The 22746-nt window shown below is 45.7% G+C and overlaps 1 protein-coding gene across 1 annotated transcript in view; it reads right to left on the reverse strand.

The window, feature by feature from the left end:
* The window catches only part of LOC112221565 (bone morphogenetic protein 7-like), a 63213-nt gene extending 49536 nt beyond the window's left edge, over positions 1 to 13677 (reverse strand). The window contains exon 1 of the mRNA XM_042303989.1: positions 12933 to 13677. Within this exon, the coding sequence (XP_042159923.1) occupies positions 12933 to 13332 (400 nt within the window). The 5' untranslated portion in view covers positions 13333 to 13677. The remainder of the gene's footprint in view (positions 1 to 12932) is intronic.
* Positions 13678 to 22746: the final 9069 nt, after the last annotated feature.

Here is a 22746-nt window from a genome sequence, read left to right on the forward strand (position 1 = left end):
CATTACCTGAAGGCAACAGTAGCTACCTGAACCAACTATCGCATTATTATATCCCAGTTAGTTCTCTCCTGTCCACGGAGGACCTAAAATATGCAATCTCTGACACAAATCAGCTCCAAAATGAATTGTAAACACTCTGTATGTGTGTGTGTGTGTCCACCAAGTAGTGACCATATAAATCAATGGGGAGGGAGGAAGAATAACACCTCCCAGTGTCATAACCAGGCCAGTAGGAGAACAGAGCTGATTGGACCTCAACAGAAAGACCATCCAACAGGCTTCAGCTCCAATCTACTGTTCCTAACCTGGCAGACAGAGAGAACTATCTCAGACCCCAGAGAGCTTATAAAAGTAAGAGATGGATGGCTTCTGGGGCTGGTGTGTGTGTGTGTGTGTGTGTGTGTGTGTGTGTGTGTGTGTGTGTGTGTGTGTGTGTGTGTGTGTGTGTGTGTGTGTGTGTGTGTGTGTGTGTGTGTGTGTGTGTGTGTGTGTGTGAGAGAGAGAGAGAAAGTGTTGACATGTTTTGTGTCTGGCGAGTGGGAAGGTTTGATTCCCTGGGGTTAAGGGGCAGAGTTGGGGGTTGGAGAGAGGACACTAGGGAACACTGTTGGTGTAAGCTATGAAAGTTAGGAGGAGGTCAGTGTATTTTGGTAGGTTTAAATGTGTGTGTGTGTGTGCGTGCATGTGTGTACATGCATTTGTGTGTTTTGGTATAGGGTGGTGCAAGGTGGGGTCAGACATGGCTGTGGTTGATATGAGAGGGACAGGGCTGGGTGACAGAGGGATGTGGGAAAGGGGTCTGTTGAATTGCGAGGAGATAGAGTTTCTGTGCACATCTGCTTTGGCCTGCAGACGTAGAGAAACATCTGTATTAACCTCAGTCCCAAGGGCAGCCCACTGAGCACAGGCCTGCAAGGAGGGCCAGGGAGAGAAGGCGCAAGAAAGTGTGTGTGTGTGTGTGTGCCTGCCTACAGTACGTACGATTTCAACCCTATTCCAACATCATCACTTCAGTACCCGCACCATATACCCATCCCCACCTACAAACCAACTATTTCCCTACTGCCACATCTACCTAGCATATACCATGTTCCATATTCCTTACAGCACCATGTTCCATATTCCCTACAGCACCATGTTCCATATTCCTTACAGCACCATGTTCTATATTCCTTACAGCACCATGTTCTATATTCCTTACAGCACCATGTTCCATATTCCTTACAGCACCATGTTTCATATTCCTTACAGCACCATGTTCTATATTCCTTACAGCACCATGTTACATATTCCTTACAGCACCATGTTTCATATTCCTTACAGCACCATGTTCTATATTCCTTACAGCACCATGTTTCATATTCCTTACAGCACCATGTTCTATATTCCTTACAGCACCATGTTACATATTCCTTACAGCACCATGTTCTATATTCCTTACAGCACCATGTTCTATATTCCTTACAGCACCATGTTCCATATTCCTTACAGCACCATGTTCTATATTCCTTACAGCACCATGTTTCATATTCCTTACAGCACCATGTTTATATTCCTTACAGCACCATGTTTCATATTCCTTACAGCACCATGTTCTATATTCCTTACAGCACCATGTTTCACAGTTCACCATGTTTCATATTCCTTACAGCACCATGTTTCATATTCCTTACAGCACCATGTTTCATATTCCTTACAGCACCATGTTCCATATTCCTTACAGCACCATGTTCTATATTCCTTAAAGCACCATGTTCCATATTCCTTACAGCACCATGTTCTATATTCCTTACAGCACCATGTTCTATATTCCTTACAGCACCATGTTACATATTCCTTACAGCACCATGTTCTATATTCCTTACAGCACCATGTTCTATATTCCTTACAGCACCATGTTCCATATTCCTTACATCACCATGTTACATACATCAACACAAGTAAGTTAATGCTATGATAAAGATGTATGACTCCAACATGACTATAAGTCCAACATAACTGGCGTGACAGCGAGTGTTACCAAGCATGCAGGCATGAGTGTGTGTGATAGTGCACGCGAGTGTGTGTGTGCATGCATGTGTGTGTGTGTGTGTGTGTGTGTGTGTGTGTGTGTGTGTGTGTGTGTGTGTGTGTGTACAGCAGTGGAGTGACACAATGCTGTCTCAATGCAAATCCCTCTAATAAATTCAAACATGCCAATTCAACACACACCATTCAACCTAAACGGGCTGCCAACTCTGTGCCACCTCCCAAGGGGTGGTGAGGGTGGTGGCAGGGGGGCAGGTGGTGCCCTGTGGCGTCACCATGGTGACAGATGGAATCCTTCTCTCATCAAGACACACATCCACAGACAGGACAAATATGAATCTATCTGAATCAAACAAATCATTTTCTCTCAATAAAATAATATGTTATAGACCTTCAGACTTTTATCTAAATGTTTCAAACATGCTCTAGATTTCTTATGTTATGGGTTAGGAAAGGATGTATTTCAAATGCATCTTTAAACAGTACAAAATGTATATACTGCAAGTAAATATTGAATGTTTTATGTACATATTGGCCCCAGGTCTATTGTTGCTAGGCCAACGTTAGAGCCAGCAGAGAGCAAGGAGACAAAAGAACTCACATCATCGTGAGTTTCACACATCTGGTGCGGATTAATAGCAGCAGAGCATTTGGACAATTAAAACGCACTGCAGCTGAACACCTTTTTTAAAATAATCTGAATTTTGCTCATATGTAAGTGTGTTCGCATTGGAGCAAAACTAAATGGTTTATTTTACGATGGCCCTCCTCTGAGTGTGTAGTCAAACAAGCTAAGCGTCAGTACAGAGACAAAGTAGAATCTCAAGTCAACGGCTCAGACACAAGAGGCATGTGGCAGGGTCTACAGTCAATCACGGACTACAAGAAGAAATCCAGCCCAGTCACAGACCAGGATGTCTTGCTCCCAGGCAGACTAAATAACTTTTTTGTTTGAGGAACATACAGTGCCACTGACACGGCCTGCAACGAAAACATGCGGACTCTCCTTCACTGCAGCCGAGGTGAGTAAGACATTTAAACGTGTTAACCCTCGCAAGGCTGCAGGCCCAGACGGCATCCCCAGCCGCGCCCTCAGAGCATGCGCAGACCAGCTGGCTGGTGTGTTTACGGACATATTCAATCAATCCCTATACCAGTCTGCTGTTCCCACATGCTTCAAGAGGGCCACCATTGTTCTTGTTCCCAAGAAAGCTAAGGTAACTGAGCTAATCGACTACCGCCCCGTAGCACTCACTTCCGTCATCATGAAGTGCTTTGAGAGACTAGTCAAGGACCATATCACCTCCACCCTACCTGACACCCTAGACCCACTCCAATTTCCTTACCGCCCAAATAGGTCCACAGACGATGCAATCTCAACCACACTGCACACTGCCCTAACCCATCTTGACAAGAGGAATACCTATGTGAGAATGCTGTTCATCGACTACAGCTCGGCATTCAACACCATAGTACCCTCCAAGCTCGTCATCAAGCTTGAGACCCTGGGTCTCGACCCCACCCTGTGCAACTGGGTACTGGACTTCCTGACTGGCCGTCCCAGGTGGTGAGGGTAGGCAACAACATCTCCACCCCGCTGATCCTCAACACTGGGGCCCCACAAGGGTGCGTTCTGAGCCCTCTCCTGTACTCCCTGTTCACCCACGACTGCGTGGCCATGCACGCCTCCAACTCAATCATCAAGTTTGCGGACGACACAACAGTGGTAGGCTTGATTACCAACAACGACGAGACGGCTTACAGGGAGGAGGTGAGGGCCCTCGGAGTGTGGTGTCAGGAAAATAACCTCACACTCAACGTCAACAAAACTAAGGAGATGATTGTGGACTTCAGGAAACAGCAGAGGGAACACCCCCCTATCCACATCGATGGAACAGTAGTGGAGAGGGTAGCAAGTTTTAAGTTCCTCGGCATACACATCACAGACAAACTGAATTGGTCCACTCACACAGACAGCATCGTGAAGAAGGCGCAGCAGCGCCTCTTCAACCTCAGGAGGCTGAAGAAATTCGGCTTGTCACCAAAAGCACTCACAAACTTCTACAGATGCACAATCGAGAGCATCCTGGCGGGCTGTATCACCGCCTGGTACGGCAACTGCTCCGCCCACAACCGTAAGGCTCTCCAGAGGGTAGTGAGGTCTGCACAACGCATCACCGGGGGCAAACTACCTGCCCTCCAGGACACCTACACCACCCGATGTTACAGGAAGGCCATAAAGATCATCAAGGACATCAACCACCCGAGCCACTGCCTGTTCACCCCGCTATCATCCAGAAGGCGAGGTCAGTACAGGTGCATCAAAGCTGGGACCGAGAGACTGAAAAACAGCTTCTATCTCAAGGCCATCAGACTGTTAAACAGCCACCACTAACATTGAGTGGCTGCTGCCAACACACTGACACTGACACTGACACTGACTCAACTCCAGCCATTTTAATAATGGGAATTGATGGGAAATGATGTAAATATATCACTAGCCACTTTAAACAATGCTACCTTATATAATGTTACTTACCCTACATTATTCATCTCATATGCATACGTATATACTGTACTCTATATCATCGACTGCATCCTTATGTAATACATGTATCACTAGCCACTTTAACTATGCCACTTTGTTTACATACTCATCTCATATGTATATACTGTACTCGATACCATCTACTGTATCTTGCCTATGCTGCTCTGTACCATCACTCATTCATATATCATTATGTACATATTCTTTATCCCCTTACACTGTGTATAAGACAGTAGTTTTGGAATTGTTAGTTAGATTACTTGTTGGTTATTACTGCATTGTCGGAACTAGAAGCACAAGCATTTCGCTACACTTGCATTAACATCTGCTAACCATGTGTATGTGACAAATAACATTTGATTTGATTTGATTTGATTTAGTCAGTGCAGCTGACTTCCAGCACAACTATTAGACACCCAGGGACCTATCAGCATGGCTCTGGGGATCTATCAGCATGGCTCTGGGGACCTATCAGCATGGCTCTGGGGACCTATCAGCATGGCTCTGGGGACCTATCAGCATGGCTCTGGGGATCTATCAGCATGGCTCTGGGGACCTATCAGCATGGCTCTGGGGACCTATCAGCATGGCTCTGGGGACCTATCAGCATGGCTCTGGGGACCTATCAGCATGGCTCTGGGGATCTATCAGCATGGCTCTGGGGACCTATCAGCATGGCTCTGGGGACCTATCAGCATGGCTCTGGGGACCTATCAGCATGGCTCAGGGGACCTATCAGCATGGCTCTGGGGACCTATCAGCATGGCTCTGGGGATCTATCAGCATGGCTCTGGGGACCTATCAGCATGGCTCTGGGGACCTATCAGCATGGCTCTGGGGACCTATCAGCATGGCTCTGGGGATCTATCAGCATGGCTCTGGGGACCTATCAGCATGGCTCAGGGGACCTATCAGCATGGCTCTGGGGACCTATCAGCATGGCTCTGGGGACCTATCAGCATGGCTGATGCATTATTCGAAAACATAATGTTAACTTTCACTGCTATGCGGATGACACACAGCTGTACATTTCAATGAAACATGGTGAAGCCCCAAAATTGCCCTTGCTAGAAGCATGTGTTTCAGACATAAGGAAGTGGATGGCTGCAAACTTTCTACTTTTAAACTCGGACAAAACAGAGATGCTTGTTCTAGGTCCCAAGAAACAAAGAGATCTTCTGTTGAATCTGACAATTAATCTTAATGGTTGTACAGTCGTCTCAAATAAAACTGTGAAGGACCTCGGCGTTACTCTGGACCCTGATCTCTCTTTTGAAGAACATATCAAGACCATTTCAAGGACAGCTTTTTTCCATCTACGTAACATTGCAAAAATCAGAAACTTTCTGTCCAAAAATGATGCAGAAAAATTAATCCATGCTTTTGTCACTTCTAGGTTAGACTACTGCAATGCTCTACTTTCCGGCTACCCGGATAAAGCACTAAATAAACTTCAGTTAGTACTAAATACGGCTGCTCGAATTCTGACTAGAACCAAAAATTTGATCATATTACTCCAGTGCTAGCCTCTCTACACTGGCTTCCTGTCAAAGCAAGGGCTGATTTCAAGGTTTTACTGCTAACCTACAAAGCATTACATGGGCTTGCTCCTACCTATCTCTCTGATTTGGTCCTGCCGTACATACCTACACGTACGCTACGGTCACAAGACGCAGGCCTCCTAATTGTCCCTAGAATTTCTAAGCAAACAGCTGGAGGCAGGGCTTTCTCCTATAGAGCTCCATTTTTATGGAACGGTCTGCCTACCCATGTCAGAGACGCAAACTCGGTCTCAACCTTTAAGTCCTTACTGAAGACTTATCTCTTCAGTGGGTCATATGATTGAGTGTAGTCTGGCCCAGGAGTGGGAAGGTGAACGGAAAGGCTCTGGAGCAACGAACCGCCCTTGCTGTCTCTGCCTGGCCGGTTCCCCTCTTCGCACTGGGATTCTCTGCCTCTAACCCTATTACAGGGGCTGAGTCACTGGCTTACTGGGGCTCTCTCTTGCCGTCCCTGGAAGGGGTGCGTCACCTGAGTGGGTTGATTCACTGATGTGGTCATCTTGTCTGGGATGGCGCCCCCCCTTGGGTTGTGCCATGGCAGAGTTCTTTGTGGGCTATACTCAGCCTTGTCTCAGGATGGTAAGTTGGTGGTTGAAGATATCCCTCTAGTGGTGTGGGGGCTGTGCTTTGGCAAAGTGGGTGGGGTTATATCCTTCCTGTTTGGCCCTGTCTGGGGGTGTCCTCGGATGGGGCCACAGTGTCTCCTGACCCCTCCTGTCTCAGCCTCCAGTATTTATGCTGCAGTAGTTAATGTGTCGGGGGGCTAGGGTCAGTTTGTTATATCTGGAGTACCTCTCCTGTCCTATTCGGTGTCCTGTGTGAATCTAAGTGTGCGTTCTCTAATTCTCTCTTTCTCTCTCTCTCTCTCTCTCTCTCTCTCTCTCTCGGAGGACCTGAGCCCTAGGACCATGCCCCAGGACTACCTGACATGATGACTCCTTGCTGTCCCCAGTCCACCTGGCCGTGCTGCTGCTCCAGTTTCAACTGTTCTGCCTTATTATTATACGACCATGCTGGTCACTTATGAACATTTGAACATCTTGGCCATGTTCTGTTATAATCTCCACCCGGCACAGCCAGAAGAGGACTGGCCACCCCACATAGCCTGGTTCCTCTCTAGGTTTCTTCCTAGGTTTTGGCCTTTCTAGGGAGTTTTTCCTAGCCACCGTGCTTCTACACCTGCATTGCTTGCTGTTTGGGGTTTTAGGCTGGGTTTCTGTACAGCACTTTGAGATATCAGCTGATGTACGAAGGGCTATATAAATAAATTTGATTTGATTTTGATTTGGCTCTGGGGACCTATCAGCATGGCTCTGGGGACCTATCAGCATGGCTCTGGGGACCTATCAGCATGGCTCTGGGGACCTATCAGCATGGCTCTGGGGACCTATCAGCATGGCTCTGGGACCTATCAGCATGGCTCTGGGACCTATCAGCATGGCTCTGGGGACCTATCAGCCTGGCTCTGGGACCTATCAGCATGGCTCTGAGGATCTATCAGCATGGCTCTGGGGACCTATCAGCATGGCTCTGGGGACCTATCAGCATGGCTCTGGGGACCTATCAGCATGGCTCTGGGGACCTATCAGCATGGCTCTGGTTACTGGAATGCCAGAGAGCGAACAAGCACTGTTTCATTTTTCTTTAAACACACACATGGATACACGCATGTTTGTAAGCACATACAAACACACACGCATACTCGATGCAGGCATGCACGCAGACAGACACACACGCACACACACTTTCTCACCGCCTCAGGCTAGGGTAATCCATGCATGATTGCATGACTCCAGCAGGGAATAGCAGGAAGCCATGACTAAACACACCTGATAACACATTACTGTAAGACATTAAAACCAGAGCTGGAAAACAGACCATAAAATACCCCACGCCAATGATGCCACTATTCACTGACCTGTGAGATGCACATAGTAGACATGGAAGTCACCCTGCTGCCCTGTGGTGTGTGAGACCGAGTGGGCATCCGTGTGTGGTTTGTGTGCGTGTGTGTCTGTAGTGTGTGTGAGCATGCACTAGTATGTGTGTGTGTGTGTGTGTGTGTGTGTGTGTGTGTGTGTGTGTGTGTGTGTGTGTGTGTGTGTGTGTGTGTGTGTGTGTGTGTGTGTGTGTGTGTGTGTGTGTGTGTGTGTGTGTGTGTGTAAGTGCTTGATTTCCCTTTGCCATGCCAGCCCAGCTGAGAGCTCTGGAAGCTGTGGTTTGTTGAGGGGGAAATTACTTAATTCACTGTGGCTGAGGGCTAATGCACTGGGGACTGCTGGGACCATATCAAATAATTGCCTAAAGGGAAGTGTGTGTGTGTGTGTGTGTGTGTGTGTGTGTGTGTGTGTGTGTGTGTGTGTGTGTGTGTGTGTGTGTGTGTGTGTGTGTGTGTGTGTGTGTGTGTGTGTGTGTGTGTGTGTGTGTGTGTGTGTGTGTGTGTGTGTGAAATGGAATGTGTGCTTGGGCAAAACATCAATCATTCCAGCTGAGAGGACTACACATTGGGAGAACAAGAAAGACAGAGAAAGACAGAGAAAGACAGAGAAAGAGAGAGAAATAGAGAGAAAGACAGAGAAAGACAGAGAAAGAGAGAGAAAGACAGAGAAAGAGAGAGAAAGACAGAGAAAGAGAGAGAAATAGAGAGAAAGACAGAGAAATAGAGAGAAAGACAGAGAAAGACAGAGAAAGACAGAGAAAGAGAGAGAAAGAGAGAGAACATTGCCGCATACAGTTTAACTCCTATAGACTGTCTCGTCAATATAACTCCTATATGCTGTGTAATAGGTTCATATCCCAAGCTAATGCTACAGAAACAAACATACAATTTCACACAGTGAAATTAGTTAGCATGAGTTAGCGTGTCAGCGTTGGACGTTGAGCAGCACACACCCTGGGCCAAGGCGACCCATGTTTGCGTGTAGATCTGTACATTATGCATGTACACCGTAAGCCATTTACACAGCGGGCCTTTTAACTGAGGTGACTCAGACGGAGGAGAGGAGAGGAGAGAGAGGAGAGGAGAGGAGAGGAGAGGGAGAGGAGAGGGAGAGGAGAGGAGAGGAGAGGAGAGGAGAGGAGAGGAGAGGAGAGGAGGGGAGGGAGAGGAGAGGAGAGGAGAGGAGAGGAGAGGAGAGGAGAGGAGAGAGGAGAGGAGAGGAGAGGAGAGGAGAGGAGAGGAGAGGAGAGGAGAGGAGAGGAGAGGAGAGGAGAGGAGAGGAGAGGAGAGGAGAGGAGAGGACGTCTCTGGCCCTGGGGTCTTTCCCAAAGCAACACACCCACCCTGGGCCTGCCCTGGAAACCAACAGCCTCCGAGCAGCTCAGATACACACTGATAACAGATCAGCCATCAACAGGCCTGAGAACAGCTCAGATTCACACTGACAACAGATCAGCTATCAGCAGACCTGAGAACAGCTCAGATACACACTGACAACAGATCAGCTATCAGCAAGCTTGAGAACAGCTCAGATTCACACGGACAAAACATCAACTATCAGCAGACCTGAGAAAAGCTCAGATGCTCACTGACAAATCAGCAGCTATAGGCAGGCCTGAGAACAGCTCACATACACACTGACAAAACAATTAGCTATAGGCAGGCCTGAGAACAGCTCAGATATACTGTATACTAACAGATAATTGATCAGTTGCATATCATATCATGCTTTATCATGTAAGGTCATACAGCCATTCAATGACTTAATAACAAATCAGCAGACCTGTGCACAACTGTAAATAACCATCAGCAGCACTTAGCAATAATACAACATCAGTTCCATGCCTTATAATCACTTTTTTGAATGATGTCCTTTTCAAATGATCTGCAACGCTGTATTTAAAGAGGGAGTAGGCCTTGTCTTGAGTAGCCAGGACACACACACAGAGCAATGTCATGAGTCTAAATCTCTAGTTATTCCCCTATGCTTGCTAACACACTCTCTCTACGAGACGTCTGTCAAGAATCAGGGTCATGCGGAACCACCAAACCTCTTCAATACCGCCCCTTTTTCTCTTTCCCTTTTCTTTGCTCTTCTTCCCTCTCCCTCACTGGCACTTTTAGGGGACTATCATTGAAATCAGATAAACTCCTGTTGTCTTAATATTTAAAAGATACAATGCCACCCAGATACTTTTAGGAGAAGCTTCCCAACCACCCCCAAGGCAGTTGGAAGTTAGTCTAACAGAGGCCCCTTGGACATGACGGCATTTATGGAGCCTGACTTCTGAGGGTTCTAATTGTAGTGATTCAATGAAAAAGCATGTTGCTCTCTCATTTCCCTCTGCATAGGTCTTGAGTTAAGGAAAAACCACAATGAATGAATAGAAAATAAGAAGCCATCAGTGTCTATGATTACAACTCTCTCTGTTCTCTAACTCTCTCTCTCTCTCTCTCTCTCTCCCTCTTTCTCTCTCTCTCTCTCTCTCTCTCACACACACTCTCACGTTCTCATATAAAGGCGTATGAATCAGCATTTCGATCTGGGGCTTGGATCAAGCCTGGCTCATATCTGATGGCATCACATGAGACTCAGGAAGAAGAGCACTGACAAAGAGGCCCATTCACAGACGAGACCCATGATGACATCAAAAAGACACACATTCACTTTATCCAAATGAGTGACACAGACCATTTGGTATATGGTAAGAGGAACCCAATATGGCATCAGGGGAATCTAACCTTCCCTGCAGAGAGGAGGAAAAGGCTTCTGTGCTGCTCAGTAACCATATTACCAGGTCTCAACCAATAAAAGTCACTGTGAGCTGAGTGGAAGTGACCCTGGACAAAAACTCCAACATTATTTTGTATTAGGGCTTTGTTCACAAGCCGCAACTCACAGAACAAGCATAGAAATCTCTAGGCGAGAAAGGGTCTTGATTACACAAGATGGGTTCAGTTATAATATTATTTATTTTGTTTGCCCCAAATCAAAATATGCTCTCTTGTTGATGTGAAATATCTTTGTGATGATTGAATGTCAGGTTTATGGATCACAGACTAAGAAAATAAGGCCCATAGTAATATCAGAGTGCTCATTTCTCCTGTCAGGAACTATTTCTGCTCTTCTCTCTACCTCTCACAGGCTCTCTACTTGCACCGTTGAAGTCTTCGGTTGCCTTCAAAATGGCACCCCATTCCCTACATAGTGCACTACATTTGACCAGACCCCTAGAGCCCTATGTGGAATTTGGAATATTGTGCCTTTTCAGATGCAGCCTCAGTCTGGGAGTGTTAGGAAAAGAGAGAGTCCCTTGACTTTGCAAGGTTCTGCAGTCACATCCATCTGTGTCAAAATGCAGCAGGTCCCTCTTTAATGATATAGTGCAGCAGAGGAAGCACTGTCACCTCCCACTTCGTTGCCAAAACACTCCAACACTCATCCATTCATCTCTCCAGGATTCATCACAAACTCCAGCTCCATCGAGCAATGATATTTCTTCTTGTTTTCTTTGTTAAAATTAGCCTTTTAACTTTCCTATAACCGCACAAGTAGTACACTGAATATGTGCTCTCGCCAGATCCCATGCTGCTTCGTAGTTTCCCTCTTCAAATTAATCACAAATACTCATCTTGACCCTCATTCATAAATGCAGTTGCTGTGATTGCATAATTTGTTGGCCAAATTGAATGTGTGTTTATCTTTTCATAAATCCCCTGGCGTTGCCTGCTAATATTGTGATGATGGGCAGGCAGTAAAGCCTGGCTGGCTGTTGCTGCTGACAGTAATGGTAATCAGTAATGGAGCAGAATCTCAGGGGGATTTCACTAAGACTCACTGATTAGATAAGGAACGCGATTATGAACCATGGACAAAAAACCCACAGCCAACAACTGAGAGAAAGCGTATATTCTAAGAGGGAAAGAGCATAGGCTATCCGACACATGACCCTTTTTCACATGTTGAGATACAACAGATCATGCCCAACTCTGGAGATAGAATACATACTGTTGGGGATGTTATTTTATCGGGAATGCAAAACCTAAAGAGACCTGAGGAGACCAAGATGCACCTTGAACCTATTCTGTTGTTGACAGTTGCTCATACTCCAGATAACAACAGTGGACTGAGTGACTGCAGGTTACATCATCTGTAGGGTTGAGCACCTGAACATTAGCTCAGTGGACAGCTGTTTGACAGAGACAGAGATAAGACACTGGAATGTGACATTCTGGGATTCCTCAACTGGACCATTAACTCAATTGCAACACACTGTAAAGATGGACTACCAATTCTACAACTTGTATCTACACTGGATGGCTTTTCTTGTGCAGTGTGTGTGCTGTAGTCCTATAAAGTGCTTCTACAGGACAAAGACCCAACATCCCCATGTGCAGATGAAAAAGCATGGTTGGTTCAATAGAAAAGACATCTTACTTTCATTCTCCTGCTATGTGAAAATCCCAGTTGTCTTTTAAGGCCTATAATCAGGAGGGCGATAAGTCTTAAGGACCCAGTGTAACTTACTTTAAAGTCATTAGATATTGCCTAAACATGGAACAGGGAACCTAAACAATGTCACTTGGTCTGTAAATCAATATTACTAACGTTAACAGTTAAATAATTTGCAAATCGCCATAACTCCAGTTTCACTCATGTTATTACATATTGGTGTATATGTAATAAGATATGAGCAAATTGTTACATACACATTTAAGGCATGGCGCTTATCTGTTATAAAGATCTCTTGAAATTAGATATCCGCCGTGCAAAACCTCAGACGGTTATTAAGATGGAAAATCGAATACTGCATGGGCACATCATAATACGCACAAATGGCAAGGGGTGACATACCTAAATTGACAAAGCTCATAACCATGTCTGCGTCGTTTAGCAAGTTGTTGTCCTGTAGAGTTGCTATCGGCGGCCCCTGGGTGGTGAAGACGGGTTTGTATGGATAGGAGTACGCGTCCTCTTCCCCCTCCGTGGACATGGCATTGTACAGGTCCATCATGAACATTGGGGCCGCGTTGTGCTTCCCGTGGAGATGCGGTCGCGGCCGATGTGGGAGCCCGAGTATCGAAAGGATTTCCCGCTGCATCTCCCTGCGCTCCTGGCTTTTCAGCCGCCGGTGGATGAAACTCGAGTGGACCTCATTGTCCAGGGTAAAGTTAGAAAATACTGTGTCCGCCAGGACGCAGTAGCCCCATACGAGGAACAAAGCAGGGGCACGTCTATCCAAAAATGAAACCATTTTGATGCCGTGCGTAATTGCGCTGAGTGCTCTAACCCAATACTTAAAATAAGGATATTGAACTTCGCAACATGTTTGTTCAATGCCTGAATCATTGACGGCCCCTCATGTTGAGGGAAGAGTTCCCGATTGGAACATCAATTTCACTTCAACGTCCACTCTTATTGGATTGCCTTAAAATCCACTGATCTGTACAATTTTGAATTTCGATTATTTTGCCTTTACATCCAGCTACTCCGACCTCTTTCACTAGCCTGTCACTGTCTCCCTGGGCCACGCGTAAACTGCAAGGTTGACAAGACGTGTTGCAGCGAGTGCGATGAGCCGAGCTCAGCGATCAGACTTTGAGGAGGTGCTTTGTGCGCTGGGAGGAGCAGAGAGAGAACGCTACAATTGCTGTAGCCCAGTATAGCACTATGTGTGTGTGTGTGTGTGTGTCTGCGCGCGCGCCTGTGTGTGTGCGTGTCCGTGCTTGTATGATTACCCTCCCAAAAGAAGTACAATGTGACAAAAGGCCAACACACCATACCTATGTCTATATTGCTCTGAAAAAGACCTGTCATCAGTATCATGTTCTCTTGCATGTGTTCCATGGAAACGGTTAATACACCGTTTACCTATGACAGGCGCCTGAACTATTTCTCTGTTTTATGGAGGAGGCATTATTTGCTCCTAGGGAAACTGTGTGGGCAATGTTGGCAAATGTGTTCTCTGTGTTGCCTAATACAGAAGGAGAGATCGTAACATACCATACAATGTGTTCATATTGCAGGTGCACTACTCTACTAGAAAAAGAACAACGATGACTAGATTATTACAACTTTACCACCACAACATTCAGTCAGACAATGTTAACATCAAAACATTTAGTCAGCCAACTTTATCATCACAACATTTAGAAAGCCAACTTTATCATCACAACATTTAGTCAGCCAACTTTATCATCACAACATTCAGTCAGACAATGTTAACATCAAAACATTTAGTCAGCCAACTTTATCATCACAACATTTAGACAGGCAACTTTACTATCATCACAACATTTAGTCTAACATTTAGTCAGCCAACTTTATCACCACAACATTTAGTCAGCCAACTTTATCACCACAACATTTAGTCAGCCAACTTTATCATCACAACATTTAGTCAGCCAACTTTATCATCAAAACATTTAGTCAGCCAACTTTATCATCACAACATTTAGTCAGCCAACTTTATCATCACAACATTTAGTCAGCCAACTTTATCATCACAACATTTAGTCAGACAACTTTATCATCACAACATTTAGTCAGCCAACTTTATCATCACAACATTTAGTCAGCCAACTTTATCATCACAACATTTAGTCAGCCAACTTTATCATCACAACATTTAGTCAGACAACTTTATCATCACAACATTTAGTCAGCCAACTTTATCATCACAACATTTAGTCAGACAACTTTATCATCACAACATTTAGTCAGCCAACTTTATCATCACAACATTTAGAAAGCCAACTTTATCATCACAACATTTAGTCAGCCAACTTTATCATCACAACATTTAGTCAGACAACTTTATCATCACAACATTTAGTCAGACAACTTTACCATCAAAACATTCAGTCAAATTTGATTTGTCACATACACTCGGTTAGCAGATGTTAATGTGAGTGTAGCGAAATGCTTGTGCTTCTAGTTCCGACAATGCAGTAATATCCAACGAGTAATATAACCTAACAATTTCACAACAACTACCTTATACACACAAGTGTAGAGGAATGAATAAGAATATGTACATAAAGATATATGAATGAGTGATGGTACAGAATGGCATAGGCAAGATGCAGTAGATGGTATAGAGTACAGTATATACACATGAGATGAGTAATGTAGGGTATGTAAACATATAAAAGTGGCATTGTTTAAGTGGTTAACAGTCTGATGGCCTTGAGATAGAAGCTGTTTTTCAGTCTCTCGGTCCCTGCTTTGATGCACCTGTACTGACCTCGCCTTCTGGATGATAGCAGGATGAACAGGCAGTGGTTCAGGTGGTTGTTGTCCTTGATGATCTTTATGGCCTTCCTGTGACATCTGGTGGTGTAGGTGTCCTGGAGGGCAGGTAGTTTGCCCCCGGTGATGCGTTGTGCAGACCTCACTACCCTCTGGAGAGCCTTACAGTTGTGGGCGGAGCAGTTGCCTTACCAGACGGTGATACAGCCCGACAGGATGCTCTCGATAGTGCATCTGTAGAAGTTTGTGAGTGTTTTTGGTGACAAGCCAAATTTCTTCAGCCTCCTGAGGTTGAAGAGGCGCTGCTGCGCCTTCTTCACAACGCTGTCTGTGTGGGTGGACCAATTCAGTTTGTCCATGATGTGTACGCCGAGGAACTTAAAACTTTCTACCCTCTCCACTACTGTCCCATCGATGTGGATAGGGGGGTGCTCCCTCTGCTGTTTCCTGAAGTCCACGATCATCTCCTTTGTTTTGTTGACGTTGAGTGTGAGGTTAGACAACTATACCATCACAACATTTAGTCAGACAACTTTACCATCACAACACTCAGTCAGACAACTTTACCATCACAACATATCCCGTCAGCCAACAGTATCATCACAATACTCAGTAAGACAACTTTACCATCACAACCTTCAGTAAGACAACTTTACCATCACAACATTCAGTCAACTTTACCATCACAACATTCATTTGGACAACTTTACCATCACAACATTCATTCAGTCAGATAACTTTACCATCACAACATTCATTTAGTCAGAGAGCTTTACCATCACCATATTCAGTCAGACAATTTTACCATCAAAACATTCAATCAGATAACTTTACTATCACAGCATTCACTCAAATGTACTATCACAACATTCAGTCAGACAACATTACCATCACAATATTCAGTCAGACAAGTTTACCTTCACAATATTCAGGTAGACAACATTACCATCACAATATTCAATCAGACAATTTTACCATCACAACATTCAGTCAGACAACATTACCATCACAACATTCAGTCAGACAACATTACCATCACAACATTCAGGTAGACAACTTTACCATCACAACATTCAGTCAGACAACATTACCATCACAATATTCAATCAGACAATTTTACCATTACCATTACAACATTCAGTCAGACAAGCTCTGTGAGGTAGGATGAGACAAGTAGAGCAGGGGAAACAAATTACACACACACACACACACACACACACACACAAATGCCCATGCCCTCTGAGTGATTGTTTAATTATGAGGCAATATGAGCGCCAGACAAAGAGCAGGCCAGGGTTGGAGGGGACGGGGTGCAGATGTTTGGTAGCTGTTTCACCCCTTCCATATGCCACCCTGGCCCCAGCACCTCTTAAACACCACATATTAATGGAACATCCCTGACCCTCTTGTGCGCTCCGTTCTGGCCTTGGCAGGGAGAGGGGCTTTCAGACGGCTTCTTCCACCGTTAATGACCACTTCATGTTCAACGGGCTCCTCCTCGGAGTGTAACGGTAAACTTTTAGCTTCACAGAGAGACTCGTTTCAGTGGCTCTGTAAGGTTGAGATGTTTTCGAGTCACAGCTTGCCAGGTAATTTTTTGACAGTCAAATTAGACTCTAATGGCACAGCGAGGTAGAACAGGACATACAGTCTCTGATTCTGAGCTTTAATTGACAGTAAGAAGGAGAAGGACAGGAGAGCGAGAGCATGGCTAGAGGTAGTTACAGGCTGAGCCCACCTCCCTGCCCACTTAATATGCTTTGTCTCCATTTCATTACAGCCCCACTCCCCTTTTTTCGATGACAATGCAGTGCGGTTTGTCTGAGAGCTTGCCCTGTGCTCTGTGCCTGCCACCATTCACTCCATATGTGTATCCACAAGTCAATCTCTTGCGATTTAAATGGTCTTTCAACAGTAGTTTGTACCATATAAACACTGCTAACCGGTCCCTCAGATTCAGCTTATGGCCGCAGGTGTTTACAGTACGGCGGTTTCAGACAGAGGACATGAAAGGGACTTGGTTTCAGTTAGAACCATGCTCTCTGGCTTTATACTGCAAGCTGGGGCCCCCTTGGCCCCCAGGTCCACAGCCCTCCAGCCCCCCTTGCTCCGCAGCCGCTCTCGCTCCACAGCCCTCCAGCTCCCTAGCCTTCCAGCCCCTCCTACTCCTAGCCCTCCAGCTCCCCCTCAGTTCTCTAACCTCCCAGCCCTGGCCTCAGTTATTGCCCAGAGAGGCGCTGCCACTCTGGGGCAGGACAATCGGAACAGACCCCCCTTTGTTTGGGCCTCTATGGCCCTGGTGACGGTCACAGTAAACAGTGGTCTCAGGCTGAGCCCAGGCTGTGTGAGCTGCACTGAGGGGCTAAAAAATACAAAGAGGGTTTGAGCTTTCTGCCTCTTCACTGTCACACACACACACACACATTATGTATATGTAATATACACACTAAACAATTATCACACACAATCAAACACTGCGTTATCAGACAAGGCCCACAACCATGTACACAGACGCGCACACACACACACACACAGACACACACACACGGACATTTCAGGCAACACCTGAAACCTTACACAATGCTCTAGTCAATATGACAAGAGGACAGCCTCTTAGTTGTCCTCCTCCCTCTATCCTACCATACAGTCAGTGTGTAGATGTGTGAAAGCCACTACTGGGAGCAGATACACACACACACACACGCACACACACACACATACACACACACTGGGGGCCCTGGTGTAGTAGACCAATCAGTGGTGGAAATGGAGGACGATGTGCCAACCTACTATCATTAGCACTCTGAACAACTGAGCTGTACTTGAGAAAGAGAAAAAAAACAATGTTCTTATTGCATAGCCATTAAAACCAGTAGATAGTGCTGACGTCATCCACCTATTCCTATGGAAAACGCATGAGGCCGGAAATATTTTAATTTGAAGCGTGCCATATTCCTGAATGGGGCTGAATGGCACCAAAAAATTGTCTACGGATCATGGTGAAAGTGTCCGTAACTAGCAAAGGATCCTGGCCATTGTAGTCGTTTTCATCGTGCCTGAGAGAGTCTGCTACATGACATTGGTCAGCCCCTCCATCTCTACATGACAGGCTTGTTGACTCCATGCTCTCATCTGGGTAGGTTATGTGTGATGTTTTAAATGTATGTATTTCAGTCCTTGACTAATAATGTTCTGTATTATGTCATGTTTCATGTGCACCCCAGGAAGAGTAGCTGACGCTTTTGCTGGGTCTACTGGGGATCCTAATAAATACCAAATAGCACACCACACCCCCTTTAGGTGCATGTGCAAAGAGGGAGCCTCCTCGTAGCCTGCCGGTCTGTGATTGGTCTATGTCAGCACGTGGTCCTGTGTGAAGACAAAAATTTGTCAGAATGGATCAAATAAATATCTCAATTTGTATCGAACATTAAAATAATTTACTATGGGGATCGAAGTTAATCATAATAAACACATTTTAAAGCCCAAAACAGCCATCTAAATGTTTGTGTTGATCAGAATTTACTTAGGCTTTCTAGGACAGGCCAGGGCTTTTGGCACCGCTAGGTTGCTACGCACTAGCCGACTTCACGCTCCAGACCGGACACTGGGGGCCATTTTTAATGTACCATACCTACAAGCCCTTTATATGTTCTGATGCAATTACAGTGAGGAAGTCTGACTTTCAATTTGATTTTGTTTGTCCCACTGTCCCCCACTATATGTTTGTAAACTATATTTCAAACCAGGCTTTTTCTCTTCAATCCGTAATAGGCTAAGATAGCTCTCACTCAAAACCTTGCCCTCAAGCACAGATAATTTACCAAACAACACAAACACGCACAGGCTCACACAAACATCCAGACATTGAAAAAAAACATCTCCCACTCTGATCTATGCCTGCCTGCACAAACACACAACTCCTGTCTCATGCAGGTTGAAGCCTGACAGCAGCCTCTGAGAGACACTCACACACACACTCGTGTTCCTCAAACACACACACACTCTCTCGCACACACACACAGAGATGTTTTCTCTCACATACAAACAAACACACTATGTCTCTCACAAACACACACTCACACACTCCCCCCCACCCCTCTCTCTTTAACAGCACAGAGGAGAGGTCAAAGGTCAGATTAATATTTATTTTGCGTGTTGCCACGGAGAGCGCCAGGCGGCACACCTTTGAAGGGGTGGGGTCCAGCCAAGTGGCCCTGTAGCGGGTACAGTAAAACCTGCTTTTGGGGTAAACTGAAATTTTTCTCTTCCGTTTTGGTCCGTCTACATTCTCGGCACAGCCCCACTCTGTGCGCTGCACGGTGCACCAGTCTGTTAAAACACAGCGACCAGGTGGGGCTGTGGGAATGAAATTTGTGTTTTCCATTCCCTTTGTGGTTTCGCTCAGCGTTACCATAACAAAAGAGAGAGTCGACACAAACATCTCTCCAAATGGCACATGCTCATTTCCTCGTGATGATGATCAGCTCATTTGAAATCCTGCACCTGTAGTTCTCTTTCCTGTCATTCAGTACCTGCTTTCCCCTGTATCCTGTGTCTCTTCTCACCCTGTCTGTGTTTCAGTCTGCAGACAGAGATGCAGGAACACCACAGTAGTCTGGCTCTGATTCATAGCACTCAGCAGCTCTGCATAATCAGTTATGTTTGCTGCTGTTGACAGGCACAGATAGCATTTACTTAAGCTGTGCCCCTAATGCACCCACCACACAGAGTTAAGGCTTATTCACCACAGGATACTATCACCCACCTACTCTGTCACTCTGTTGTCATCAGCGCATAGAATAGGCCTGCCGATACGCTGTTCTCTCCCCTCTTTACCCCACACTCATCAGTGTTTCCATATCAGGGTGCAAGGGGTTCATAATGGCCCGTCCGGCTCTATGGTGAGTGGGTCCTTGTTATCGTCACTCTGTAAGCCTGTGCTGGGCTGTCAATCAAAGCCCTGGGTGATCAGCGATCAGTCACCTCCTGTTAAGAGGTGCTGGTCTGAGGCCCCATTAGTGGAGCAGCAACTCAGCCAGACTGGTCTCACTGGCCTGGGCCAAAAGCTGATGAGAAACAGGGTTAGAGGAGCAGAGGAGGAGAGGTTAGAGAGAGAGGTGGACGGGGGGATTGAATGGGGGTGTTGGCTGGTTGTTGGGTCCGTTGAGGCAGCTCTGTTTTCTATTTGTGAGGATTAGGCTGACAGATCTGTATTTGGTTTCTTTGGACTAACTTCAGCTAATCCCCCTCACCTGCACTGAGTGCAGCCCCCTCCCTCCCTTGTCTCCCTTTCCTCTAACCTTACAACCCCCCCACATGCTTCTCCCTTCGCCCAATACAAACACTCCTCCTGTGACGAGCACATGACTCACTGCACTCACTGTCTCCTCAGGTTAAGGCCTCACACTCAACACAAATTTCTCGTCAAAGGAACCAGTGGGGGTCCCTGCTTCTCTGGACTAGGAGGAAGAAAGAGGACCCCCACATCTTGTAGGCTTTCACAGATTTAGTTTTTTTAGGGCGGGCGGGTGAGGGGTGGTTGCTTGTCACCTAGAGATAGCAATTACTTAGTAATTAAGAGCCAATATTGCGGAAGCAGGTTGTCACAGGCCCTCAGGAGTGAAAGGTAGACCTCTGCTAAAGCAGCACGTTGGGTCAGAGACCTCTTCCCTTCCTGGCTCCCACATCTAGAACAGATTACCTGCGGTAACAATACAGTGATATGGATTTCATGCCTCTAATTGGTTGCCAGATGAAGGGAATGGCCCTAGGCAAATATTAGCACATTTTAGCTGCAGACAGACAGAGACAGACAGAGACCGACAGACAGACAGACAGACAGACAGACAGACAGACAGACAGACAGACAGACAGACAGACAGACAGACAGACAGACAGACAGACAGACAGACAGACAGACAGACAGACAGACAGACAGACAGACAGACAGACAGACAGACAGACAGACAGACAGACAGACAGACAGACAGACAGAGAGAGAGAGAGAGTTAGGGGTGTGAGGCCCTCTGTTTAGTGAGAGATTAAAGCTTCCCCCACTCAGCCCTATGGTGTTGTGAGGAAGGCAGGAAGGAATTTGAGGCTCAGGGGGGATTCGCTGTTGGGGTCACAGAGGTACCAAAAAATGTTTGGAGGGTCTTGGTGTGGAGTGCATGCAGTCTGCTGCTGGTGAAGCGATGGCACAGTATAGAGCGACACACACACACACACACACACACACACACATCCCTTCTAACACACTCCCAATGGAAAGCAGTCAGAAAATTACAGCCATTTCCTGATCTGTCAGGCACTGCTGTCGCTTCGTGTTTCACAGAAAACACACATGTTCACTTACTCCAAGACAGCTGTTTAGAGTGTATGTGCTTCTGCTGCACAGCCTTAACACACACAAAGGCAAGCATAAATAAATTATGGATAACACATGCACAATTTAGCACAAGCATATGCCAAAATCAAAGTCCTCAATTTCTCAATTTCAGTCAGACTAGATTAGCCTATGATTTGCATCTGCCCACACACTGTAATAACACACACACACACAGAAAGGAAGGATTATTGGTCAATTTGCAGCAGGCCTCATGTCAGGCCCCCATTAAACTCCCAGTTATCAGCTAAATGCAACTGGAGGTGCTAATGAGGTCTAGTGGGGCGCAATGAAGTGCTAACTGGCGCACACACTCACTGGGAAAATGACAAATGAAAATATCATCAATCAACGTACACCTAGGCTACTACAGCAGCTTATTATCGGGGTTGTTCAACATAATATATAATATCAACACCTTCCTAAAATTGAGCCTCAATTCTTCGGGGCATGTACTCTACAAGGTGTCAAAAGTGTTCCACAGGGATGCTGGCCCATGTTGACTCCAATGCTTCCCACAGTTGGCTGGATGTCCTTCGAGTGCTGGACCATTCTTGATACACATGGGAAACTGTTGAGCGTGAAAAACCCAGCAGCGTTGCAGTTCTTGACACACTCAAACCGGTGCACCTGGCATCTACTACCATAACCTGTTCAAAGGCACTACAATCTTTTGTCTTGCCCATTCACCCTGTGAATGGCACACATAAACAATTCATATCTCAATTTTCTCAAGGCCTAAAAATCATTCTCTAACTTGTCTTGTCCCCTTCATCTAAAACTGATTGAAGTGGATTTAACAGGTGACATCAATAAAGGATCATAGCTTCCACCTGGATTGAAAACAAGGTGTTCCTAATGTTTGGTATACTCAGTGTACAGTGTATAGCATCATTGTACGATCTAAACAGCTGTGACGAAAAAAATGTAACTTAAGAATGGGAAGCATAGAAATAGCGGACATAGAACATATGTAACGCTTCTTAGACTTGCTTCAATGAGAATGACAGATCTATAACTCACATTTCT

Source organism: Oncorhynchus tshawytscha, linkage group LG22, assembly GCF_018296145.1.
Source record: "Oncorhynchus tshawytscha isolate Ot180627B linkage group LG22, Otsh_v2.0, whole genome shotgun sequence".
Lineage (NCBI taxonomy): Eukaryota > Metazoa > Chordata > Actinopteri > Salmoniformes > Salmonidae > Oncorhynchus > Oncorhynchus tshawytscha.